We start from the raw sequence: 21,959 nt of genomic DNA on the forward strand, positions 1-21,959 counted from the left end.
TATGGTCTCCAGTGTACCTGTGTCATGGAGCAAGTTAAACAGATGTGAAAGAGCCAACAAAATTAGACTAAATACCTGCCCAGCATTTCCAACTGCCTTCTCCCTTTGCCTCATTCAATTTAACTCAGAAGCATTGCTGATAGTAGTTATTCCAGCATTCCTCAAAGCACAAAGAGCTTTAATTCTACAGGAGATGTTAACAAGGGGGCATTTATCTAACTTGATGCATCTGAAATCTAAATTATTTACCCTGGAAGAGAAGTGAGTGAAAGAATTTAGGGGCCTCTGATAAAATATGAAAGTATGGAATCTTGTGAATACCAATTAGTCTTTCCTGCAGGGAAAGGAAGTTTCAAGACAAATGTATGTATTTACCTGAAGAACACCACACAACAGCATTTTGTGATGCAAAATGTTTTGAGCAGCTTTACAAATTCAATTATTTATAATTACACTGACTGCTAAAATTTCCACTTTCACAACCATCACCACCCCAAATAAATGTCAAAATAAATCTAGTAGACTACCATGCAAAAATGTGTCTTCTACAGCTTAAGCTTGCAATAATTCTTATATAGCATGTGTCTGCCCAGATTTATAGCTTTTGTTATTTGCAACCTGACCACTAAGCACAAGGGTTATCAATCCTGTAACTTCATTTTTTAATAATATAAATTCCTTATGCTGCAATCTTATCAGTGGCTTCTCATCTGTGCTTATCCAAGCTATTTGCAAAGATAATGGTCATACAGTTCTATGAAAAAATCCCTAAGCCAAACTAAGTTATGTCAACGTATGTAATTATGTAATCTGGCCAAAATAAATAAAGAGTGGGGGGAAAGCCTAATTCTGAACACTTCCCAATATCACAGTAACCAGCTGGGCTGCAAATATGAGGAGATGAAAGCATGCACAGGGAATATGCAGTGCTTCTTCTGTATGGGTCAGCCCTGGTTCTGCAATGGAAGAAGAATCCACAGAAGACTTTGGAAGGGAATCTGTTAAGTATCCTGGTGTCTTCCACAAACACTTCTAGGAAAATTAACTGTCTAGTTCATAGTGTTTCTTGTTGTTTCATAGTTTTAGAAAGTAATGATCATTTAGAAAGCAATTAAAATAAACATCAACCCAGGAGCTACAATCATCAAGGCCAACTACTCTGATGGAAAACCATTCTCAGAAGGGAACCACAATGGAAAACTTCTACCAGTGAAGAGAACAAGGCATCTCTCTGACTACTCACTTCCCTCAGAGTTTTCATAACAGCTGCTGAGATCCTCAGGATGGGCCACTGCAAAGCTTCTCTGCCTACATACCATAGAGAAGATTAGCACAAAACATTCCACGTAGGCACAGACTGAGGCTTTGCCTATCGATCTCCACTTGGGAACTCAGAGAACAGGGAGAGGCAAACACTGAAAATGGACATTTCTCTCCCTGAAGGTTGATTCTGAGCTAGGTGACAGGGCTTTTTTTTTCTTCCTTTTTGAGTGTTATATTTAATGGAAATTAAATGGAACAACCATTAATAAAATATTTTTGTTAAAAAAAAAAAAAAAAAAAAAAGTCATTTCAGTCCAGAAGCAAAGCTTGAAACAGATAACCTCAAAAGTGGGAAGCCTGAGCAAGCCATTAACTGAAAGTGATAGATTTTAAGAGGGAACTTCAACTCCACATTAACTGATCACTGCTAGTTCCCCTCCATTGTAACAGCCTTAAATCCAACTACAATATTTTTGGTCTTAGATGGATTTTGAAACAGAGGGTACCCTTGTTTGATTTTTGTTCAATTTTAGATCCTGTGTTCTCTGCCTGGAACAGATTTTCAAATGACCTTAGCAAAGCTTCAGTCAAGTTTTGCATGTCTAGCTATTTGCACAAGGCAAGTCTACAGTTTTAAAAGACAAACAGCTGGATGAACATCTGTCTGCTCTATTATGAGCATCTGATGGATGTAGAAGGCCTTTGATCATTCAGCAAAGCCTGTTCCTTCCAGTGTACAGTCCAGCAACCACCATAATATAAGTGTTCCAAGCTTTTTCCCAGTTGCTGAGGTGTCCCCATGCATCTCCATGTCATCCATGCCATCAGGGCACAACACAGAGGTTGAAGAGCTACAGCATTTCCCTGCAGAAACAGGGACACAAACTACCAACATTTCTGCTGCTAAAGCCAGGCAAGAGTACACTGTAGTCATCCAGAATGGCAGCAATGCGGTTTGACAACAGCACACTGAAAAAAAATGAAACAAGTTCATCTGCTTAAACCTATTCTTAAAAAGAATTTACTTGTAGAAGTAAAGATGAGCAATTATTTGAAAACCATGACATTCCATGCAGCACTCCATCACAAAGACAAAGATTAAATGAGAATCAGCTTCAACCAGTACATTAAAGAGGGCTGTGGCTATTATCTATTTTCCCTGTAGCATCTGTAGAAAAGTGAAGACAAGTGATTAGTTCCACCTCCTGCCCTACAACACAAGCATTTCCACTTTCATGTTTTATCACCGTTATAGCTGGAAATTAACAGACTCCGGTGGCTATCACTGATATTTCCAACCCAGAAGAGTAAAACCATTCCTGAAGCACATTTGTGACTGCCTTTCCTGCCTATGTAGTAGACAAATCAGAATTGCAGCTTCCTGTGAAGCTGTTTATATTTGATAGTGTTTAATCATGCAGCACATATCTGAGTGGGGAAAAGATGCAAGCATCTATCTAGAGTACAAATTAATTTATCAGCTCTAGTTCAATTTCCTTCTTTGCCTTCTTTCCTGAATGTGTGCTGCTGTATCAGAGAATGGGAGCAGCATGCAAATTGTGAGCTATTTATTTGCTAAAATACCACCTCAGACCAGACAATTCTGGGGAAGAAAGAAATGTTAAATCTGTAAACAGCGCGAGCAATGAATTCCTTGAAGAAACAACATGTGCAAGACACAGAGGTAAATCTCAGTGGTAACTTGGCAGAGCTACAGCAACCCATGCCACCTGCCCTCACTTGCATGAAAGACTCCCAAGGTGTTGCTCTCCCAGGAGAGGTCAGGTTATAGCTCATCTGACCATCCCCCATGGATGCTTCATCATCAATGGCTACAGAGGATGGCTATCTTCTCATTTATTTAGCTGTGTGTTTGCGTACGTGGAAGAAGGAATAAGCAACGTGAGGTTCATTTTTCCCCAGCCCATATATTCTTCTCCAGCTCAGTGCATGAAGTGCTCTAGCTTCAGCCTCTTCTCTGTTTGGCACACAATCACCAGGGAGGAAATAAAATTCTTTATAAAAGTTGCATCTTAATAAGTTATGTCTACTCTCTCTTCCATATCCCTGTTCAAAGGGAGAAAGCACTGCGTGGCTCCCAAAGCCATTCCTATTTTAAGATTACTTTCCATCTGTACATGTTTCAACTTTCAAAGCTGCACTCAGTATGAAAAAAATGTACGAAGCAAGGTTGTCTTACCGTATTATATTCACTTAATAATCATAAGCAATTTCTCAGAGAAGCCTTCCAGGCACAGTTTTAATGCTAAAGCGATTCTTTTTCCATTTTAACCATCCACTGATGCAGAGCTGATAGCCCAGCTCATTAAAAAGTACATGGCACTATTTCAAGAAATGCCATAATTTAATGGGCAGAGTTTAGTCATGCTCCACACAGCAGCCTTGATGCACAGCACCGACCACCTCTGACACTTGCCAAGTCCAGAACTGAAGTCCCTAAATTTTGGGCTCATCTGCCCATGATGCACGAAGTCACACAGAAAAGCTTCCTGCTACAGTGACCAGTGCATCATCTCCTGCCTGCAGTTTTTCAGGAGGCTTAGCTACATTTAAAAATGCATTAATCTCCCTCAGGTGGCAACCCTTTCTTCATATTAAGTATCTGTGCCCTTTTTACCAGATATCAAACTCATTACAGGAAGGACTGTTGGAGTGAAGATAAATACTGCAATCTTTTTTTGAAACTTCATATTTCCATACTTACATAGAAGAAAAATTCACATATTAGTTTGATTAAAAACTTGAGTCCAAAACTGTAACAGAGCTCTTGCTTTCTGCTGATGGCTAGCAGTTGTTGGTAAGTTGGTTTGATTTCCCAGTGATTAGATTCCACAAGTGGAACACGCAAATTATAACAAAAAAAGCAAAGAAGAGTTACCTGGGATGAGGTTCAGTCTAGTCCCCAAATCATTTTTCTAAGGACCTGTGCTTTATCTCAGACAAGCACTCCCCAACACTCCCCAACAGGAGATGTCAGCCTTTGGACTCACCTGAGACAAGAATGAACCAGCTCTCCTACCTACTGGCAGGTATCCTTCCAAGAAAACAGGGATCACAAGGAAGTGGTAAAGCCTTCCCAAGCTCTCATTAGGAAGATGTATATTGTATATTTGAGATCATACAGTGTATTGGCAGCCAAGTGATATTTCCATCAGAAACACTAAACCAGGCACTGCACCCAAGCAGGACACTGCTAATCCAGAGTACCTTCCCATTCCACTCCAACTCTGCCTGAGGCTTCATGTTGCTTTCTGGAAGCAAATCTTATTTTAAATAAAATACTTTAAAAATACTTAACAATCTCTCTGCCTGTTATCAAGTGGTCCACACGTATGCCAGATGAGAGCTGTAGACAACAATAATGCATTAAATAAACACTTGTGTTTAAAATCCATAAGCCTACTTATGACTAGTTTGAGACATCCGAGTATCTATGGTTTATTTAGTTCATGAATCCTCTGCTTTCAAAATGTCCATTCAGCAGCTCTGCCAGACACTGTTTCACAATACTACAGGCTCACTTATTCATAAACAAATCATTAACATTCTTGACATAAATCCATAGCGTACAACAAATCCCAGCTATGATAGTGTTTTACTACATTTGCTGTGCCCATCATGAATGAGAGTTCTGTTTCATAAAAAAAAATATCCTCAACAAATAAAAGGCAAATTATTCTCTGTGAGAAAAACACCAGGATGAAATACCTATGCCCAGATTACAAACTAATTATCAAGTTTACATAGTAATAAACCTGGCATTCCATTAGGGAAAAGGGCTGCCACAATTTATGCAAGAAAGTTTCTTACTAGAACTCTAATAATTAAGAAAGCATGATGGTTAAACACACCACTACAAACTCTTGAAACTTCCTCAGCTACAAGGCAAACCTTTTGCATATTCCCTTTTCTACACACATGGGCACAAGAATCATCTGAAAAGATCTTTCTAAAGCTCTTTGGCATTCACTCACTGCTAGAGTTTTACTTACAGCCCTGGACAACAGGGTTTCAGCCAAGCCCCAAAGTATTGAGGTCAATTTTTACACACATACATCACAGCTTAGATTAGCCTAATTAAAATGAACAGAATAATTTAAATGTATCAAGACCAGACTGCTGGTCCTCATATATCCTCTCCAAATACACTCTGCATAGAGGGCAGCACAGAGCAATAGCTCAAACCAGGGTTTCCCAAAAGAACGTGGTCCATAGGTAAAATTTCTGCAGGCATCCCTGCAGGGAGGGGCACGGGGAGAGGCAGGAGGGGATTCCCTGCAGCAGGAGGGAAGGTCCTGCAAGCCCTCTGGGACAGACATCCTCACAAGGCATACAGCCACCCGCCAGCAACACCTCAGAATCCATGGGGTTAAATCCTCTACCCTTATCACTAACGCCTTCCCTGCCATATTTAAATAATTAAATACCTCCTTCAATAATTATATTTAAGTAATTAAAAAAAAAACAACAAAAGAGTGGGAGATAGTTAAACTTTCTATTGATGACCTTGGCAGATGAGAAATACACTCAGAATGGCTGGACTTCTTCCCTGGACTGATAAACATAAAGCAGACTGCCTTCTGTGCCAGCTGCCAACTCAGCACAGGGAATATAAAAGAAGTTTTCTATTGCAGAAAACATACACGTGCATTGAAACACTGAACACTTTGCCAGGCCTCAGTCCTGCAGGAAATCAGACCCTTACTTACCAGGCAGTGCACAGCCCTGTGGCACTGCAGGCTGCTCACAGGAAGCACAAATAAGCACTGGCTGAAGTTTTGCAGAAATGAGACCTTTGTTACTGCAAATACCTGCACACTTTATAGCAATTACACTACAGTATTTATTAGGGGCGTGCCCTTTCTTATAATTGTTTTGATTGGCTCAGCTTTTGCATTTACAGCTTCCTTTAGTCCCAGTTTTGTGATAATTTCTCTCCAGTATGTTCACATATGAGTATAAGCAGCATGAATAGCTTGCAGTCTTTAGGTCTGACCTACTGACGGATGTTCTGCCACTCAGGAGAACAAGTTCACAGAATCTATTTATGGTTCTCACTCTGTACCAAGCCTTCAAAAACATTTCAAACCTATTTTTGCTACCAAAGAATCACTGGACTTGTCTAGCCTGTTTTTTTGTACCACCAAGGTCATAATCGCTAACATTTCTTGCTTTCACCCCTGCCCTCCCAAAGTTGTAGCACATCTGTTGGTATGGAAACCACCACGGCTGAAAGAGTGCCAGGGATTAATACATTTAGGAATCTTCTCATCTGCCTCCAGGTATTCTGCACATCTCAGAATCACAGTTTTAGATACTATCTTCAACTGTAACAGATAAGAGCCAAATTAAAAAAAAAAACAACAACAATTTAAGGCAGAAAATCACATATCTATAGAAAATAAGGCACTACAGAAACCCCAGAATATGAAGGTCAGGCTAAAGGATACAATATTTGAAAGAAGCCAAACAACTCTGCAGGAATCAGCAAGGAGATCAAATAAGTTAAGCACTTGTTTGTAGTATGATACAACAGCAAAATTACTCTGAAACCTTAAGTGTCAGGAGACCCAAAAAGATAGGCATACCACAGAGGCACCCACGAAACACCTGGTTAGGGAAGGCAGACTGCCCAGCTCCATGGAGCCATGGCTAGGAGAGGGCAGGAGGGAAAACAGCTGGAAAAGTCTGAGGGAAAAGGATTTGTTCAATCTGGAGCAATGTCATACTGCTGGGTAATGAGTAGCTCAGGGAACTCATAGGACAGCTTGCTAAGAGGGAGCAAAGCCAGTGAGGTACTGCCCAAAAAGTGGCCAAAGCCCCTCCACTGGCTGTGGAGAACTACAGCTGGCAAAGGCAGAGGTACACCAGAAAAAAACCTGCATTATCAGGGAGGCTGAGCAGAAATCCTGAGGACATACATGTTTGCCACTTTTGGTTTCTCCGTTTCTGGCAACTCCAGTATTGGCAACCCCAACATCCCTTTGATGCCTGGTGATGACATAAAAAACACTAACTAAGCTCAGCAAGCCAACAGCTGCATGTCACCTGGTACTAAGAGCTGTTCACTAACCTGGTTTAGAAGCTGAAATAAACACTACACTTCTGTTTCTAAAGGCAAAAGCTTGGGTTCATCAGAACCCAACTGTCCCTGGCTGTGCTACGAAATGCATCTCATGGCAAACTCCACCTTCTGCTTGCACAGCTGTGTGTGGAGGACACCACCAGCACCTCACCCACTCATCTCTTTTAATACACTAATGCTACATTTTTCTCACTGATCTAGGATTTTAGAAAAAAAATGCACAACCCTCAGCCCCCTAATCCAGCAGCAAAATTGTCAGTAGTTTAACAGTGATTTCACACAGGGGGAAAGCCAAGCCTGAATCCTCAGATTATCCTTCGCAAAATCCCAACATCAGCATTAGCAAAATAAAAGATCAAATGAGTTGGCTCAGACAGACTGTTATTTCTGTACCTATGTTTATTAACATTAGGTACATAAAACTGGGGAAACCTGAGGAAGTATTAAAAAAACACACAGCAATGTTAACCACAATGGCAGACTACAAGTATGTACTGATCTTTCCCGTTGGCCACAAAATATTTTAAGCTGTTTCTTTCACAGCTAGTCACTGGCTAGGAAGTGCTTTTTAGACAGAAAAATTTTTCTTTTCCAGAAGACTCCATAAAATCTGCAAACAGAGCACAGTGTACATTTTATACACAGCTAATCCCCACACATTGCCTAAACAGCTTATTAGACTTTATAAAATAAAGGAGGATGCCTTTTGAGCAGCTGCCAGATTTTTTTTCTACGTGAAGGTATTCCTGAATAAAACATTACCAAATCTAATAGGACTGAGATATAAGTAAACAATATCCTAAGCCCAAAGCTACAGATTCTGAAGAGCTGTGGGCTCCACTGTATCAATATCATCCAGAAGTGAAGGAGCTCTGTAACAGGCAATTCCATTTCTCCCCAGTGACTAAATAACATATTAGCTAAATCATTTATTAATGTCAAGGGCTGACATTTTTCAGTTAAAAGAACAATATTCTGGAAGCTCTGGCCACCTGAACCCTGTTTATGCATACTATTTTGCCAATTAAAAAAACAAAACAAAACAAAGAAGACAACAGAAAAAACAAAACAAAAACTTTTAAAAGAGCAGTCTGACAAACTGGTTTTACTTACACTGAGTATGAACAATTTAGCATTAATCCTATCCATATCTAAAGCTACATATCAAGAATAAATATTTGTACAAGTAAGCACATGGTGTTAGAGGTTAACAAGATAGTAATTAAAACATGCACATTAGAAACTGAAATCGTCCTGTTCCCTTGTTGTATCTCTGGCTCCTCAGGTGAGGACCCAGCCGTTATCCATCCAAGATCTTGGTTGATGGTGTCACAGCATTTGAGGTCTGGATGCCCTGGGAGGAAAGGGCAGAACCACCAAGAAGGGAAAAAGCCACGCTTACTTGTAATGCAGGGAACCTCCCCATCATCCAAAGTGCCCTGTTGATCCTATGCCAGGTCCAAAGGAGAAGAACTCATCCTTCCAGCACCAAAAACTGATCCAGAATGACTTTGATAACCCACATTTCACAAAAAGAGCAACAAAGAAACATTCATTTCTGCTCTCAGAAGTAAAATCTTGTCACATATCTCTACTCTTCAAAAAAAGAAAAGAGAGGAAAAAAAATCAGATAGGATTTGGGCTGTCAAAACCACATCAAGTTAAATAAACACAGAATAACTCCACTGGCATGAGCAATGGCACTTCAATTTATACCACTATCAAGATCTGAATTTGGACCCAAAAAAAGACCCACATATAGGCAGGGGCAAAGTTGATCCCCAAGTGAACAAAATGACATCTCTTTAAACATTATGGCTTCTGAAATTCTCTAGCTTGATACAACATTAGTGATATAAATGCCAAACCACATTCACTTTGTTTATCTTCGAAAGCCCCACATCCATTAAGAACACGCTCGGACCATAACAGAGATAAGAAAGGTCAGGCTGTTACTTCTAGAACCAGCCCAGTGAACTTCAGAAAAAATAAGGTATAAGCATTTCCCTGGTCAATGCTGCCTGCTGCATGTGGCAGATTTTTTTAATACCCTGTAAGCAGCATTAATAAACTCTGACACTGACAAATAAAAATCCTAATATGAAAAGACAATATAAGTACCCTCTGGAAATAATTTAAAATATATATGTTTCTTGTAACCAACCAGAAGAGAATTGTTTCAGCACAAGGCTTCTTCAGAGGGGGCTCCCAGGCTGTGCCTGTCTCCAGACCACTCAGACCTCTCTAGTCCTCAGCTTCCAACCTGTTCCTCCTACCCCCCTATGAAGCATTTTATATTAGTCCAAAGCCATCTTAGATTCTACATTTCTGACAATTGTTCCCAGATCCCTCCACCTACAGAGACCTTGGTGCCCTGCACAGCTGGACCTCTGCTCTGACCAGCTTGAGCTCTGTCCCAAGCTCAGAAAGCCAGAAGGAGCTTGGTTGGCCATGGAAATGAAATCCCTAAGAAGCAGCCATGGGATGTCTCTTTCCAGGTGAAGATCCAGCCATAACCCATTTCAGCTATCACTTGCAGCACACAGGTTCTTCAACTGTGACTCTCCCTAGGGTAGATGAGCTACACCACATCTGCAGCCTGAAACTTGTCAGCATTTTACCTGCGAGAAGGGTGTGGGAAAGCTTCAGGAAAGGAACAATTCATCAATGACTAAAACTTCAGTGACTGTTTTCCATTGTCCTCAAGTGCCATGGTCTTTCAACACCCTTAATTATGAAAAGCAGTCATCTTCATCTAGAGACCAGTCACATGCATGCTGTGATGCAAAGAAAGGATGCTCCTCACCCCTACAGACCCTGTGATGGGGCTGTTTCCTACACCCAGCAGCCCCCCTGGATGCCTCCAAGGAGACACCCAGAGCTCTGTCTGCGAGAGTAGTTGAGGAAAACAAAATTCCAAGGCTTTGCAGTGGGGTAACTCCTCAGAAGCAAACACCCTGCAACCAGAAGCTGCAGAACTGTGAAGGGGAAGTGCTGGGGGATCACAGGCAACCTCAAAGCTATAATAGAGATTAAAAACTGAATATTGCAATGCTGATCTGCAGGAAAAGGCAACAGCAGGATACTCCTGCTCCTATATCCTTTCAAACTGTGCAGCTCTTCCTTCCATAGCAACTCCTCATTGTAGAGGTATAAAATTAAAACACTGCTCTCTGAAAAATGTTACAGATCCTAGTGCCAACCTTCAGGCTCTTTAATGAAAAAAACAGAGCCTCTAAACACCAGATCAAAATAAACCAGTTACTCACAGCTGAATGCTTCCTAACATTCCTTAGAAACCACTGAAAAGTGATATTGCCATCTCAAATGGCAAGATAAAAGTTAATGAATTCAAAGACATGGAGATGAGACTGCATCCTTACATTTATTTATCAGAGGGAACTGTTCAATCTCAGTGTGTAACATCATGGAGACTTCGGTACCGATGCTCCTCTAGCAAGAACCATGACCAAGGACTCCACTTTCCCCCTCACCCCAACACCTGCTTTGCCAGGGGGCAGTGAGGGTCCCATATCCCCGGGCAGACCCCTGCACCTTGGCCTTGGCTTCAGGTGTCTCAGGAATCACTGCTGCCTTCACTCCTCGTTGCCCTCCAGAAGAAGTAACCACTTAGCAGCACGCTAACAGCTTGAATAGCAGGCACACCCCTTCAGCAGTTCATTTTAGCAGGAGGCACCAAAGATGTCTTTACTACCAGGACTTTCTCAAACACACAGCACCAGTCCCATTAGGCCCTTTCAGCCAAACTATTGAGAGGATCAGCATAAAAATTTCAAAATAGCCTTTGTTTTTATTCTAATCCAAACAACAGAGCACAGCTGTGAAAACTGAAGCCTGTGCAGACCCACACTGGAAGGGCTCCTTCTTGAAAGCACTGGGACAAGATTCAAGCTCCTACATTTTCTAATTCAAATTTATAGTCAAGGAGAGCAAATCCCTATGGACTAGCAAAAAAAAAAGAAAGGGGAAAAAAAAAAAGAGAGAAAAAAACCCCCACAAAGCTGAAAAAACACCTCACATTAAAACTGATTTAATGTCAGTCAGCAACACTGGAACTGGCAGCACAGAAAGCACTGTGGACACTACAGAATGAGCAAGCCAGCCACAGAAATATCTCACTTCATCCTCTGCACATACATGCAAATGCTTCCAGGTGTGGGTTATTCTTTGCCTAAAAATATCACTATACAAGAAATCTGTTACATTGCTTGCTTCTGTACCTGGAAGTAACACTTCCTCAGTCTCTGCACAAAAATCCCATAAATAACATCACTCAGCCCATCAGACTATTTGAAATCCCTGGCTAGAAAGTGACAGACAGCCAAAATCCTCTCTCTAATCTCTGTATTGACTTACTCCTGTTTATCTGATGTTTAAACTGCCAGTTTTCTGAAGTATAAAAGAAATTCACTGCCACCTTCTGCTGCCACACTGAACATGGAGCCAGGGCAGGGGCACACAATGCCCCGACACCCAGGCAGTAAAAGGAGCTGCAGTTTAGGTGTTTGCCCAAGTTCCAAAGAGTACTTTCCTGGAGAAAAAAAACAACACCAAAACAAAACAAAACAAAAAAAAAAACCCCAGTAAAATTTTATAAATTCCAGATGGAAAAGCTAAAAATGGACAAAAGGTTCTGTTAAATAAATAGTCTCAAATCAGAGAAGAGATTAAATCCCTTTTTTTGAAGTCTGATGTATGTTTTTTCTAACAATCTTCCTGTTTGTCTTTACACTCTTCAGTTTCAAGCTGGAAACAGAAGAACCAGCACCCCATGACAGAATTCTTTTCATAAGGTCCCTGCCCCCAGCAGAGAGAAACAATAGTTAAATAGTTAAGAAACTATTTCTTAACACTAAAACACAGGTCAGCATGTCAATTTGGACTGGATAATTTTAATTAATAATAAAGGTATTTTTGTTTGCTAATTTTTCAACCCGAATGACTGGAGGGAGGGATAATTCCACCCCTCTCCTGTCCCAAGGAACAGTACCATTTCCAGCTTAGTATCATCCTCGTGGACTCAGAAAGCACAGATCAGTCCTGACAGTAGGAATGCTCATCCCCAACTACAGAAAAGCTACAGAGAAGCTGAGATTTGCTCCAGAGAGCCTCCTCCTGCAGCCATTCAGAGAGGAAATACTGTGTCCATCCACCCCTTCTGTCTCTCACCACCCAAGGAGGGAACAGAGACCTAGAAACTTGCAGGTTCAGATGGTGTATTTGATGTTGCCACCATCACCATTGTGGTCCCATGTTCTTAGTCCCTTGCAGACCCCAAATGCCTCTGCCCTTAGCTCCCAGCCAGCAGCCACTCTCATGAGGAAACTCCATAGCATGGAGAAATGTTTGTTTTAAACAGGATTGTACAAACCCTCAGGATCTCTTGGGAGGGATTGCTATCCTGCTCCAAAATCCAGTAAAGCTCAAGGTTGTTACTGACCCACAATGGGATCTGGTCCAAGCTCCACTGAAGATCTCCAGGGACCAGACTCCAAACATCACTTTTCTCCAGGCTCTGAATGAGGGGGAAGGCTTCCAGAAGAGCTCAGTCCACCAAGTAAAATGCTTTCTAGAAAAGCCTGGCTGTAAGTGGAGACTCTTAATATTTAGAAACTTACTTCAGGGTAATCCTGAAAGCTTCACATGAAATGTGTGGAATAATCATCTCTCAAACCCAGAGGGAACCTGGCAAAGGAAGAAAGAGGTGGCCACAAATCTGTGCTTCAGGACATTTAATTAATTTTCTATCTGCTTTCAGTGTTCTTGGCAGTTCCTATCAAACATATCTGGGGAAGATGCATTCACATGAGATGTTTGAAAGTTGCCTGACCTGACACAGGCTCAGTATCATGAAGGGGTACAGCACAAAAGCACTGACTGCACCAGTGCTACAGCACAGAGATCCCAAACCAAACAGCACTGCACTCGCAGCACAGCTTGGTCAGTTAAAAAAAATTATGATAAACTCAGGTCAGAAATGTAGCCATTAAAATATCCTGGAAGCACAAACAGCCCTAAAGCTGTGAGAGGGGAGTGGAACAGCCCAAAAAAGGCCCCAAACCTCCCTCAGAACTACCACCCTCTTCCTTGAAGCACTCAGAAGAACCTGGTAGGGAAGCCTGCAAAGGGACAGAGGTAAACAACTGTCAAGGAGATTTTTATATTCCCAAATTTTTATATTCCCAAATCGACACTGGAACTACTACCACTGATAATAATTCTGTCAGAAAAGTGGCTACTATTTAAACACCCCCAATGAAAACATGTTTGGAAGTTCAAAAGAATAACCAACACTTCAGAAGCCATCATGGAACTGCTAAGCTAAGGGTCAGTGCAATGAGGTCAACTTCATCATTCTGGGGCTGTGTATAATTTTGCTAAAGTGCCATCATTAAAAGAACATCAAAAACCAGAAATACACTTTTTTTTTTTTTTTCTCTGAAGATTATGCACATCAAAGATTTATTTTAGCCACTCCATGTTTTCAGAATTGCAGCAGCAATCATGAAGAGCCATGGCATCAGATCTTCTCAGGACACATTTACTGTGACCCACATTTAAAATCTTTGGTCAAACAGTTCTGATGCAGTCATGCAGAAACAGCCCAGAAGACAACTACTGCTGTTACCTGTAACTTTACCAGCTATTATTTGATGTGCAAATAAGTTCAATTATTATACATGAAAGCACTGTGGGGAAAAAAAGAAAGCAAGTACTGAACATTGCTTAAAGGGACTTTTCATCTACAAGTTTACATGTCTCTGGGCCAGACTCTCATCTTGTTTGCACAGAGAGCCAAATTGCAAATGAAGTCACCCTGGTTCTGCTCTCCAGGAGAAGATGCAAGCACCAAGCCACCCAGCTGAAGGTCTGTGTGCTGCAAACACAATCAGAGTTGGCAGGAAACCAGCAGTACCACTCAGGACACAGCACTGCTCACTGCCACCAGGGACAAATAGAAAGTAAATGGGCAGTTAAAATTCTGCACTACTTAAACTGAATGCTTTAGTTTGTCTTCCTTCAAGGAAATCATGGTTTAGGGGTTTTTTTGTTGGGTTTCATTTTTTTCCTTGGTCATCAAACAGGCTGTCAGCTTTGTAAACAGAAACTAGTAGTATACTATAAATGAATCCTTCAGATCATTTCCCAGGGGGCTTTCCACAAGGCAGTCACTGATTTTGATTTTCTTTTCCTCATAGAATGCTTCCCAAAATTAGCTTTTTTTCAGAGCCATTCATTTTCTACAAAGAATAAATAATGTAGAAAAAAAAGAACTGCCCAAGCTAAGTGGTGCCAGATGAGCTTGCTGGAATCAGAGAGCTTTGTTTTAAAGATCCCTGAATGCTGTAAAGTCATAGCAGCAAACTAGTGCAAAAGCTCTGATGCCTTGAAAGATATCCTGAAGCTATATAGTGCCAAAACAATGGGCTGCAAGACTTCCCAGACATTTGCATCCACATGACTCAAGCTTAGATTTCAAATACTTTTCACTTTTTCCTTCTGACATAATATTTAATAAAACCAGAGCTCAGTAGTAGTGTCAGTCCTGCTACACGTCTTGCAGAGGTTTCTGCCTAGACAGCTGTTTGTGTGCTTTACACTTGCAACCTGTTTGTGTTTGGTTTAACAGCGAGTTTTTCCGTATGCTTTTAAAAGTTGGCAAACAATTGTTTCAACAGAGTGTATACTGTGGTTTCAATAGATGCACACATCTGAACACCAGCACACACTACAAAGATGAGAACTTCATTTGGAAAGCACCAACAGCACCTAAAACCACAGTACATTCAAAAAGATGCAAACAAACATTGGCATAAAACCACTGCGCCCAGGATTACCTCGAAGCCATCACACATGGGTAACACTGCCCAGAACTGACTTCTTAGTGAAGAGTCTAAACGTTCTTGATATGGAAGAGGCATTCAGCATGTACATATACTAGGTGGTAGTGGATGCAAGTAACACCCAGGTATTTAGCAACAAGGTCTATCATCCCTAAATATAAATGTATCAGTGGACTCAAGATACAGAGTTACAGGGTGCAGTGAAAAATCTCCGCAAAACAAGTGAAGTGTTCATGAAGCCCTGGAGGGCAGCGCTTGAAGTCAGGCCAGAAAGTGAGCAGCAACACCCCCATTGCTGCTGCTTTCACTGCTTCCACTTCCATCAATACCTGTGCTGTGTTTATACTGCTGTATCTTAACAATGTATAGGTAAATTACACTAATAATTCAGAGGCTGTGGTAAAGCAACCTTGCACAAATGTATTTCCCATGGACTTTGGAGATTTTGTGCACATTCCATGAGGGTAAAATTAAGCCTCCAGGTTCAGGGAATCAAACTTGCCTGAGCAAAGAAGGACCTGACGCTTCCCACCTGACCTCACCCACTTTGCTTTGTCTCATCTCACCCACCTGCAGCTCTCCCACTCAGTATTTCACAACACATTAGAAGAGATACAAAAGTCTGTTTTATGAAAGAAATAAATCATAGCAGAATGAGAATACACTGCAGCCATCCACTATTAAAGCCTTGCCCAGAAATGGCCCAAAACTGAGGGTTTTGGTAAGAAAATCAAAGAGCAGATGGAGAATCACTAAAGCCATTTCTAAGTCCTTACGAAGCCACTTCATCAAACGGTGCCCTGGCCCAAAGCAGGGAGGCATCTGGCCCAACTGGGAGCAGCAAGAGAGCAGGGTCAGGATGTGGAATGGGAGCCAGCTACACAACACAGCACCGGTCTGCTGCCCACCACCTGACCCCCACCCACAGGAGCCCATCAACTGCAAGAACTTCTCCAAAAGAAGGGATTGCAGACACAGTTCAGCTCAGGGGTGTTTAGCACAAGGCTGGGCAGCACCAGCACTGCTGCATTTCCTCCTCCAGGAGAAAATTTTTTTGGACATACCTACATGTGCTAAGAGAAGCAGGAAAACTTATAAACAGGGCTTGTAAACAGCATGACCTCGGAAACTATGCACCCACTGGGATTTAATATCTGGCATCAAGCTTCCAGGAAAATTTAGGTTTGAAAGAAAGGCAAGCAAGACTTCATAAAGACCTTCCTAATTTCCAAAAACTGAAGAGTCCCCACAGGAGCATCACTGAGGTTAGTGGCTCCAAAATCCCAGCTGTTGCACTGAGGGCTCCTGACTGTCACGTCCCAAACCATGCACAGAGGGTACATTTGGAAATAATTTTAAAGAAAGATTTCAGAAGAGTTTTGGCATTGTTTCAACTAATGCTGCTGCCACAAACCTCAAGCCAAAAAAATCAGAGAGCACTGCTTACAACCATCGATATGCTCTGCTGAGAACACAGTGATGAAAACCATAACCCTGGGCTGGAGCACTGGCATTCCCAGCAGGAAGAACAACCCTTCAATACCTGAAGCCCTCCCTGGTCACTGCTTCAGCAGAGGAGACAGGGAGACACTCACACATGCAGCATGTTCACTCCCATTTTAACAAACACAGACCAGAAATACCATCACAGAAATCAAAGAGAAAAAAGTCTTCAAAAAAGACACAGTCCAACATCATCTCTCTCGAAAAAAAATAAATTAATAATGCTAATGCCTGTATTTCCTGCAAAATCACAGCCACCTTGAGCACAGCACCAGGGACTGGCTGATGCCCATGCTGCATTCCCTCAGTGTCCCAGCTGTGCTGTTTTCCATGTAACTAAATGTCCCACAAACCTTGGAGAAAATACACTGCAATGTTGCTATAGGTGAACTAATCACAAAAGGAGAAAGGAAAGAAACAGCAGAAGAAAAAGCAGGCTTCACTGTATTACATTTTCAAGGAAATTCCAAAAACCTGAAATTTCAAAAATATTTTTCTGGCTTATTCTTCCAACCCATTTAACTCATCATATCTTCCAGAAACAGCAAGGCTTCTTCATTAAGCGACAGCATAACAGGAAAATCTTCCATCAGATGTAGGTGGAGTGGACAGCCAAGTGACAAAAAAACCCAAAACAAGGAAAAACAAACAAACAAACAAAAAACCCCACAACCAAACAAAAAAAGGATTATTACTGCTTATTCCAGCAAAGACAGAAACCAAAGCTCCTGGAAGAGGGGTGCATTTCAGCAGTAAGTTACCACAACAGTAGTGGGGAAAAGTCAAGCTCATGCCCCAGCTCCCTGCATTTTTGTAACCCAGCTGCTATGACTCTTCATTCCTATTGCGTATGCATGAGCTTTGCTGCTGACCTCACCACTGGAATTGTACCCATCTAGTCAATGCCAAACATTTCAGCACAGACTGTGAAACTTGATAGGACCAAGCTCTTTGGGAGAAAAATAGCTTTTACATGGAGGGCCACAGACCAGGAACACGCAACCTTGTTACAGACAGCATGGGACTGAGAAAGGAGTGTGCCACAGATGACCTTGTCAGAACACAACAGAAGACTTCAGGGAGTGATGCTCACTGCCATTTCAGTTAAGCATACCCAGCTGCCCTTAGCTATGAGGGCAGGACTGACCCACACGAAGGCAACCACTTCTGAAGGCAATTCATTCTTTCCCTTACTGAGCCAGGCCAAAAGAAATACTCTGAAAGATGAAAACATTTTTGCTGCCATTTTACTCAGGACAGAGCTGCACTTTGCCATGGCTGAATATTAATGCATCTGCTTCAAAACAACACCACCTAAAACACCCACATGAACACATTAATAAGTCTGTGCCTGCTCTTAACTTTCTGCACCCGTATACCCATTCAAAGAAGAACCTATAGACGACTGGACCTGCCATTATACATCCCACAAAGTTCTTGCAGTAGTACCTTGGCATAACCCATAATCACAGAACACCTGACTAGACACCACATCATCTACTTTACTCAGGGACCAAAAACTCCCCTGCCACAATCAAAATCCCATGCCCAGCACCCTCCCAACACAGCCAGGGACCAGCAGTGAGCCCCCCTTCAAAATCCCAATGACACCAAAATTTAGTGTCGCTTTTAGCACCACAGCCTCTGGGTGCCAAAAGAGAGGGAACCTGGGACAAAAGGAGTATTGTGAGACACCTGAGACTGAATTAATATGTTGAGGGGAGAAAGAATGTGGAATGCATAAACACATATGCTTATTGCCTTGAACAAGCTCTCCTGGCAGGGCTGGGCAGGCTGGTGGTAGACAACATATAGTTCCTGGGGACAGAAGGGGAAATGAGGCTACTTGGGAGTGATGTTTCAAAGTTCCTTTTGGAGAAAATAAAAAAATTCAAAGGGACTGGGGATATTACATAGTCTATTGCCCACACAACTCTGGCTTATGTGTATATGGATTAGGATTCAGTTCCTGAATCACATCCTAGTTACCCTCATCATCCTCCCACTCACTGTATTCATTTTGTCTGCTGTTTGCTACACTGTTTTAAACTTGTGTGAACACAGAATTATTATAGGCTTCTTGTGGTTTTTCCAAGGCTTTCAGTTTTTCCCCATTTCGGGGAGCTGGTACAAGTCCAAAGCATCATTTAATTCTGCAGTTTTGTGTCCCTCTGTCTTGTTTTTGGTTTTGTTGGGCGTTTTTGGTTGGTTGGTTGGTTTTTTTTTAAAGGAAGTACAGCTCTCCATACACTTCCCTAGCAACTCCCAGTGGCAAGAAGCACAGTTACAGGTCCCTAGCATTTTTTGGAGGCACAAATGTCTGGAGTCTCTAGCAGTAGGTTCCATGAAGTCAGCAGCCACAGCTGAGAACTTTGGTGCTCGTGGCTCCCCTCCAGTGACAGGGAAGAGCACAGGCTCCCCTGGCTCCAGGCCTCTTCCCTGCTGCAGCAGGTAAAGAAGAGGCCCAGACAGCAGATCCCTTCTGGCTCCCTGCAGCATGTGGCCCTTCCCAGGTGTCTCCCTAAGGCAAGATCCCTACCAGTGTGCAGGATACACAAGGCAGCTGAACAGAGTGTCACTTTCAACCTTATGCTGGAAAACACAAACACTTGGGTCTCTTTAACCTTGCATGTTCTTGCGGGCAGTATCATGCATTTGTGATACCAGTATCCTGTTACTTTTAACACTTTCTAATTCTACAAAGGGAGCACATAACCAGTCCCAGTGATCCAGACAAGCACACCATTATCAGCCTCAGCTTTCCCCTTCTCTTCCTTCACTTCCTCATTTGTTCCTAGATGTTGGGTGCAGGTTCAGCTTAGGTCCTTCCCCTGCCAGCAGGACCCCCTGGGGGGACACCATCCCTGCAGAGCACAGGTGAAACTGGTACTTCAAAATCCACAGCCAGCACAGCTTAACTGCATTAAGAAATTAACACAGGTGATCTTGATGCATGTGCTTAGTACAGAGAGTTATGGCTAACACAAGGAAACAAATAAATTATAACGAGCTCACAGTGTTTTATTACCCTGCAATTCATAAAATATAGATGTGGCATATCATGCCTATCCATGGAAAATCAAGTTTCTCATTGTGAAGTTCGCCTTCTTCAGAACAGGATTTACTTCCATGACTGGGTGGTGCAGTTTAATGCTCATGGATCTGTTTGGCTTGGATTTACTATCAAATCAAACCACTGAGTTTTTCTCCTTGATGATGTAAAAGCAAATTCTCAATTTAAAGTGCAAAAGCAACAGTAATCTTCTCTTGTTATAATCTAAGACCATCGACTTTTACTTAAAATGTCCAATTCTCACTCGCTAAACATTTGTTCTATAAAACTATATGAAAAACTATATGAAAACTATATGAAGTCCACATAGTGAACTACAACGTGAGTTTTATTTTATCTTGCTCTCTGCCTGTCTCTAACTTTACCCCGACTGTGAAGCACGCCTGAAAGCACGCATTAAAAGATGACAGAGCCCGACTGACTGCACGGGGTGCGGACAGCCCGGCAGGTCACAGAGAAGCGATGCGGGGGTCCCGAGGTCCCAGAGCCACCCGGACCTGCAGGTCTGTGGGTGGCAAAAGGCTCCCACAGGTTTTTAGTCGCCCGCGCCGCGCGACGCGGGTCCCGCGCGACCGCGTCAGGGGCAGCCGAGCCGCCTCGCGGGTGCAGGGGGAGGGGGGTCCCCTCACCTGAGGGCTGCACGCGGAACCCCCAGACGGCGCTTCGCCCACCGGACACCACCGAGCCGCGAAGCCCCCGGGGCCGAGGGAGCCGCAGCTGCGCAGCTCCCGGGCACCGAAGCCCCCTCAAGGGTAGCGGCAGCAGCGTCCCGAGACGCCCCTGAGGCATCGCCCGACTGCCCCCGTACCGCTCGCTCGTGGCGTCCCGCGCGTGTCTCCCTCCGCGGAGGCGGGAGAAGTTGGAACAAACTCCCGGTACCGGGGGATGATGCTCCGCCGGCCCCGTTCCCGCTGTTTCAGAGCCCCCGACCCCCACCCCGGGCCGCCCCCCCTCCCCGTCCTACCTGCAGCCTCTCGCTGGCCGGCTGCCACATGGTGCCGCCGCTGCGGGAGGCGCTGCCGAGCGGGCGCCGCGCGCGGCTCTCTGCGGGCGCGAGCCGCCCCGCCCACGCCCCGCCCAAGGCCCGCCCACGCGCGTCCGCCGCGGGGCGGGGGGCACGCGCGGATCCCCGCGGGAGCGCGAGGAGCGGCTGCAGCGCGTCCGTCAGCGGGGACACGGCGTGACCCGGGGCGGGTGTGGGGTTCGTGACACCGCCTGAAGGCTCTCACCGCGGTGTGCACGGGAGAGGGATCAGCGCGGACACCTCCGGCTGACAACAAACTCCATCAGCCGCCCTCACGGCATCGCTCGCTCCGGGCAGCGGTGCCAACGTCCCCACTTGCATTCCCTGAACACTGCTTGGGAGGATGGAGGGGACCCTCCGTCCAGGGGAGTCCTCCCCAGAGACTGCCTTCCTTGTGGCAGCTGAAAGTTCTCCCTCCTCTTCTTCAAGAAGTTAACGCCACTTCCAAGTCAGCAGGACACTGCCCTACTCCTTAAGGCCCTGCCGGTGCTGCTGGCATTTAAAGAGCCAATGGAGTACGGGGAGCCAGAGTTTCTGGTCAGGATGTCTCTTGTCCGTCAGCCCCAGGTCACACAGGTGTGTTAGTAAAATTATTGTCAATATTATTAAAAATAATATTAAAGTGACATGAATCGCAACATTTGTATCACCATCACAATTATCTTAGTTGATGTTTCCATCTCCTTAGATCCACTCCACGGTTCCCACACCCCACTGCAGGTGCACAAGTCTGAGGGGCAAGTGGGATATCACTGCAGTGTCAGTTCTTTACATAGCACAGCAAAGCAGTATTTAAGAGCATCTTCCCCAAAAGCCAGGGTTTGCAATGGCATCACATTTGCCTGCAGAAAAATACTGTGCCTTTGCAGGGCCACACAGCTGCTCTGGCAGCTGAGGGACCAACACACTGCAACATGTTGCAGGATCCATGTGAGGCGCAAACTTCTAAACTGTTTCTAAAAACACCTCACTGGTACATCCCTTAGCAGTGATGGCCTTACTAACGTAAGTCTTGAAGATTCCTCCCCAGGATCTGTGTAGATTCACACACCATTGCTGCCTGGACCAGCTGGGAGCGTCAGCACTGGACCAGCCTGCACTGTCAGCAGCAGCGGCACACAAAGG

General features: G+C 43.6%; 1 protein-coding gene across 2 annotated transcripts in view; it reads right to left on the reverse strand.

Moving 5' to 3' along the window:
- PID1 (phosphotyrosine interaction domain containing 1) overlaps positions 1 to 20,858 on the reverse strand; it is a 76,007-nt gene extending 55,149 nt beyond the window's left edge. For both annotated transcript variants that reach the window (XM_030456163.1, XM_030456162.1), the window contains exon 1: positions 20,775 to 20,858. In XM_030456163.1, the coding sequence (XP_030312023.1) occupies positions 20,775 to 20,804 (30 nt within the window). In that variant the 5' untranslated portion in view covers positions 20,805 to 20,858. The remainder of the gene's footprint in view (positions 1 to 20,774) is intronic.
- Between the last annotated feature and the right edge of the window lie 1,101 nt (positions 20,859 to 21,959).

The sequence above is a fragment of the Calypte anna genome, chromosome 9 (assembly GCF_003957555.1).
Source record: "Calypte anna isolate BGI_N300 chromosome 9, bCalAnn1_v1.p, whole genome shotgun sequence".
Taxonomy (NCBI): domain Eukaryota; kingdom Metazoa; phylum Chordata; class Aves; order Apodiformes; family Trochilidae; genus Calypte; species Calypte anna.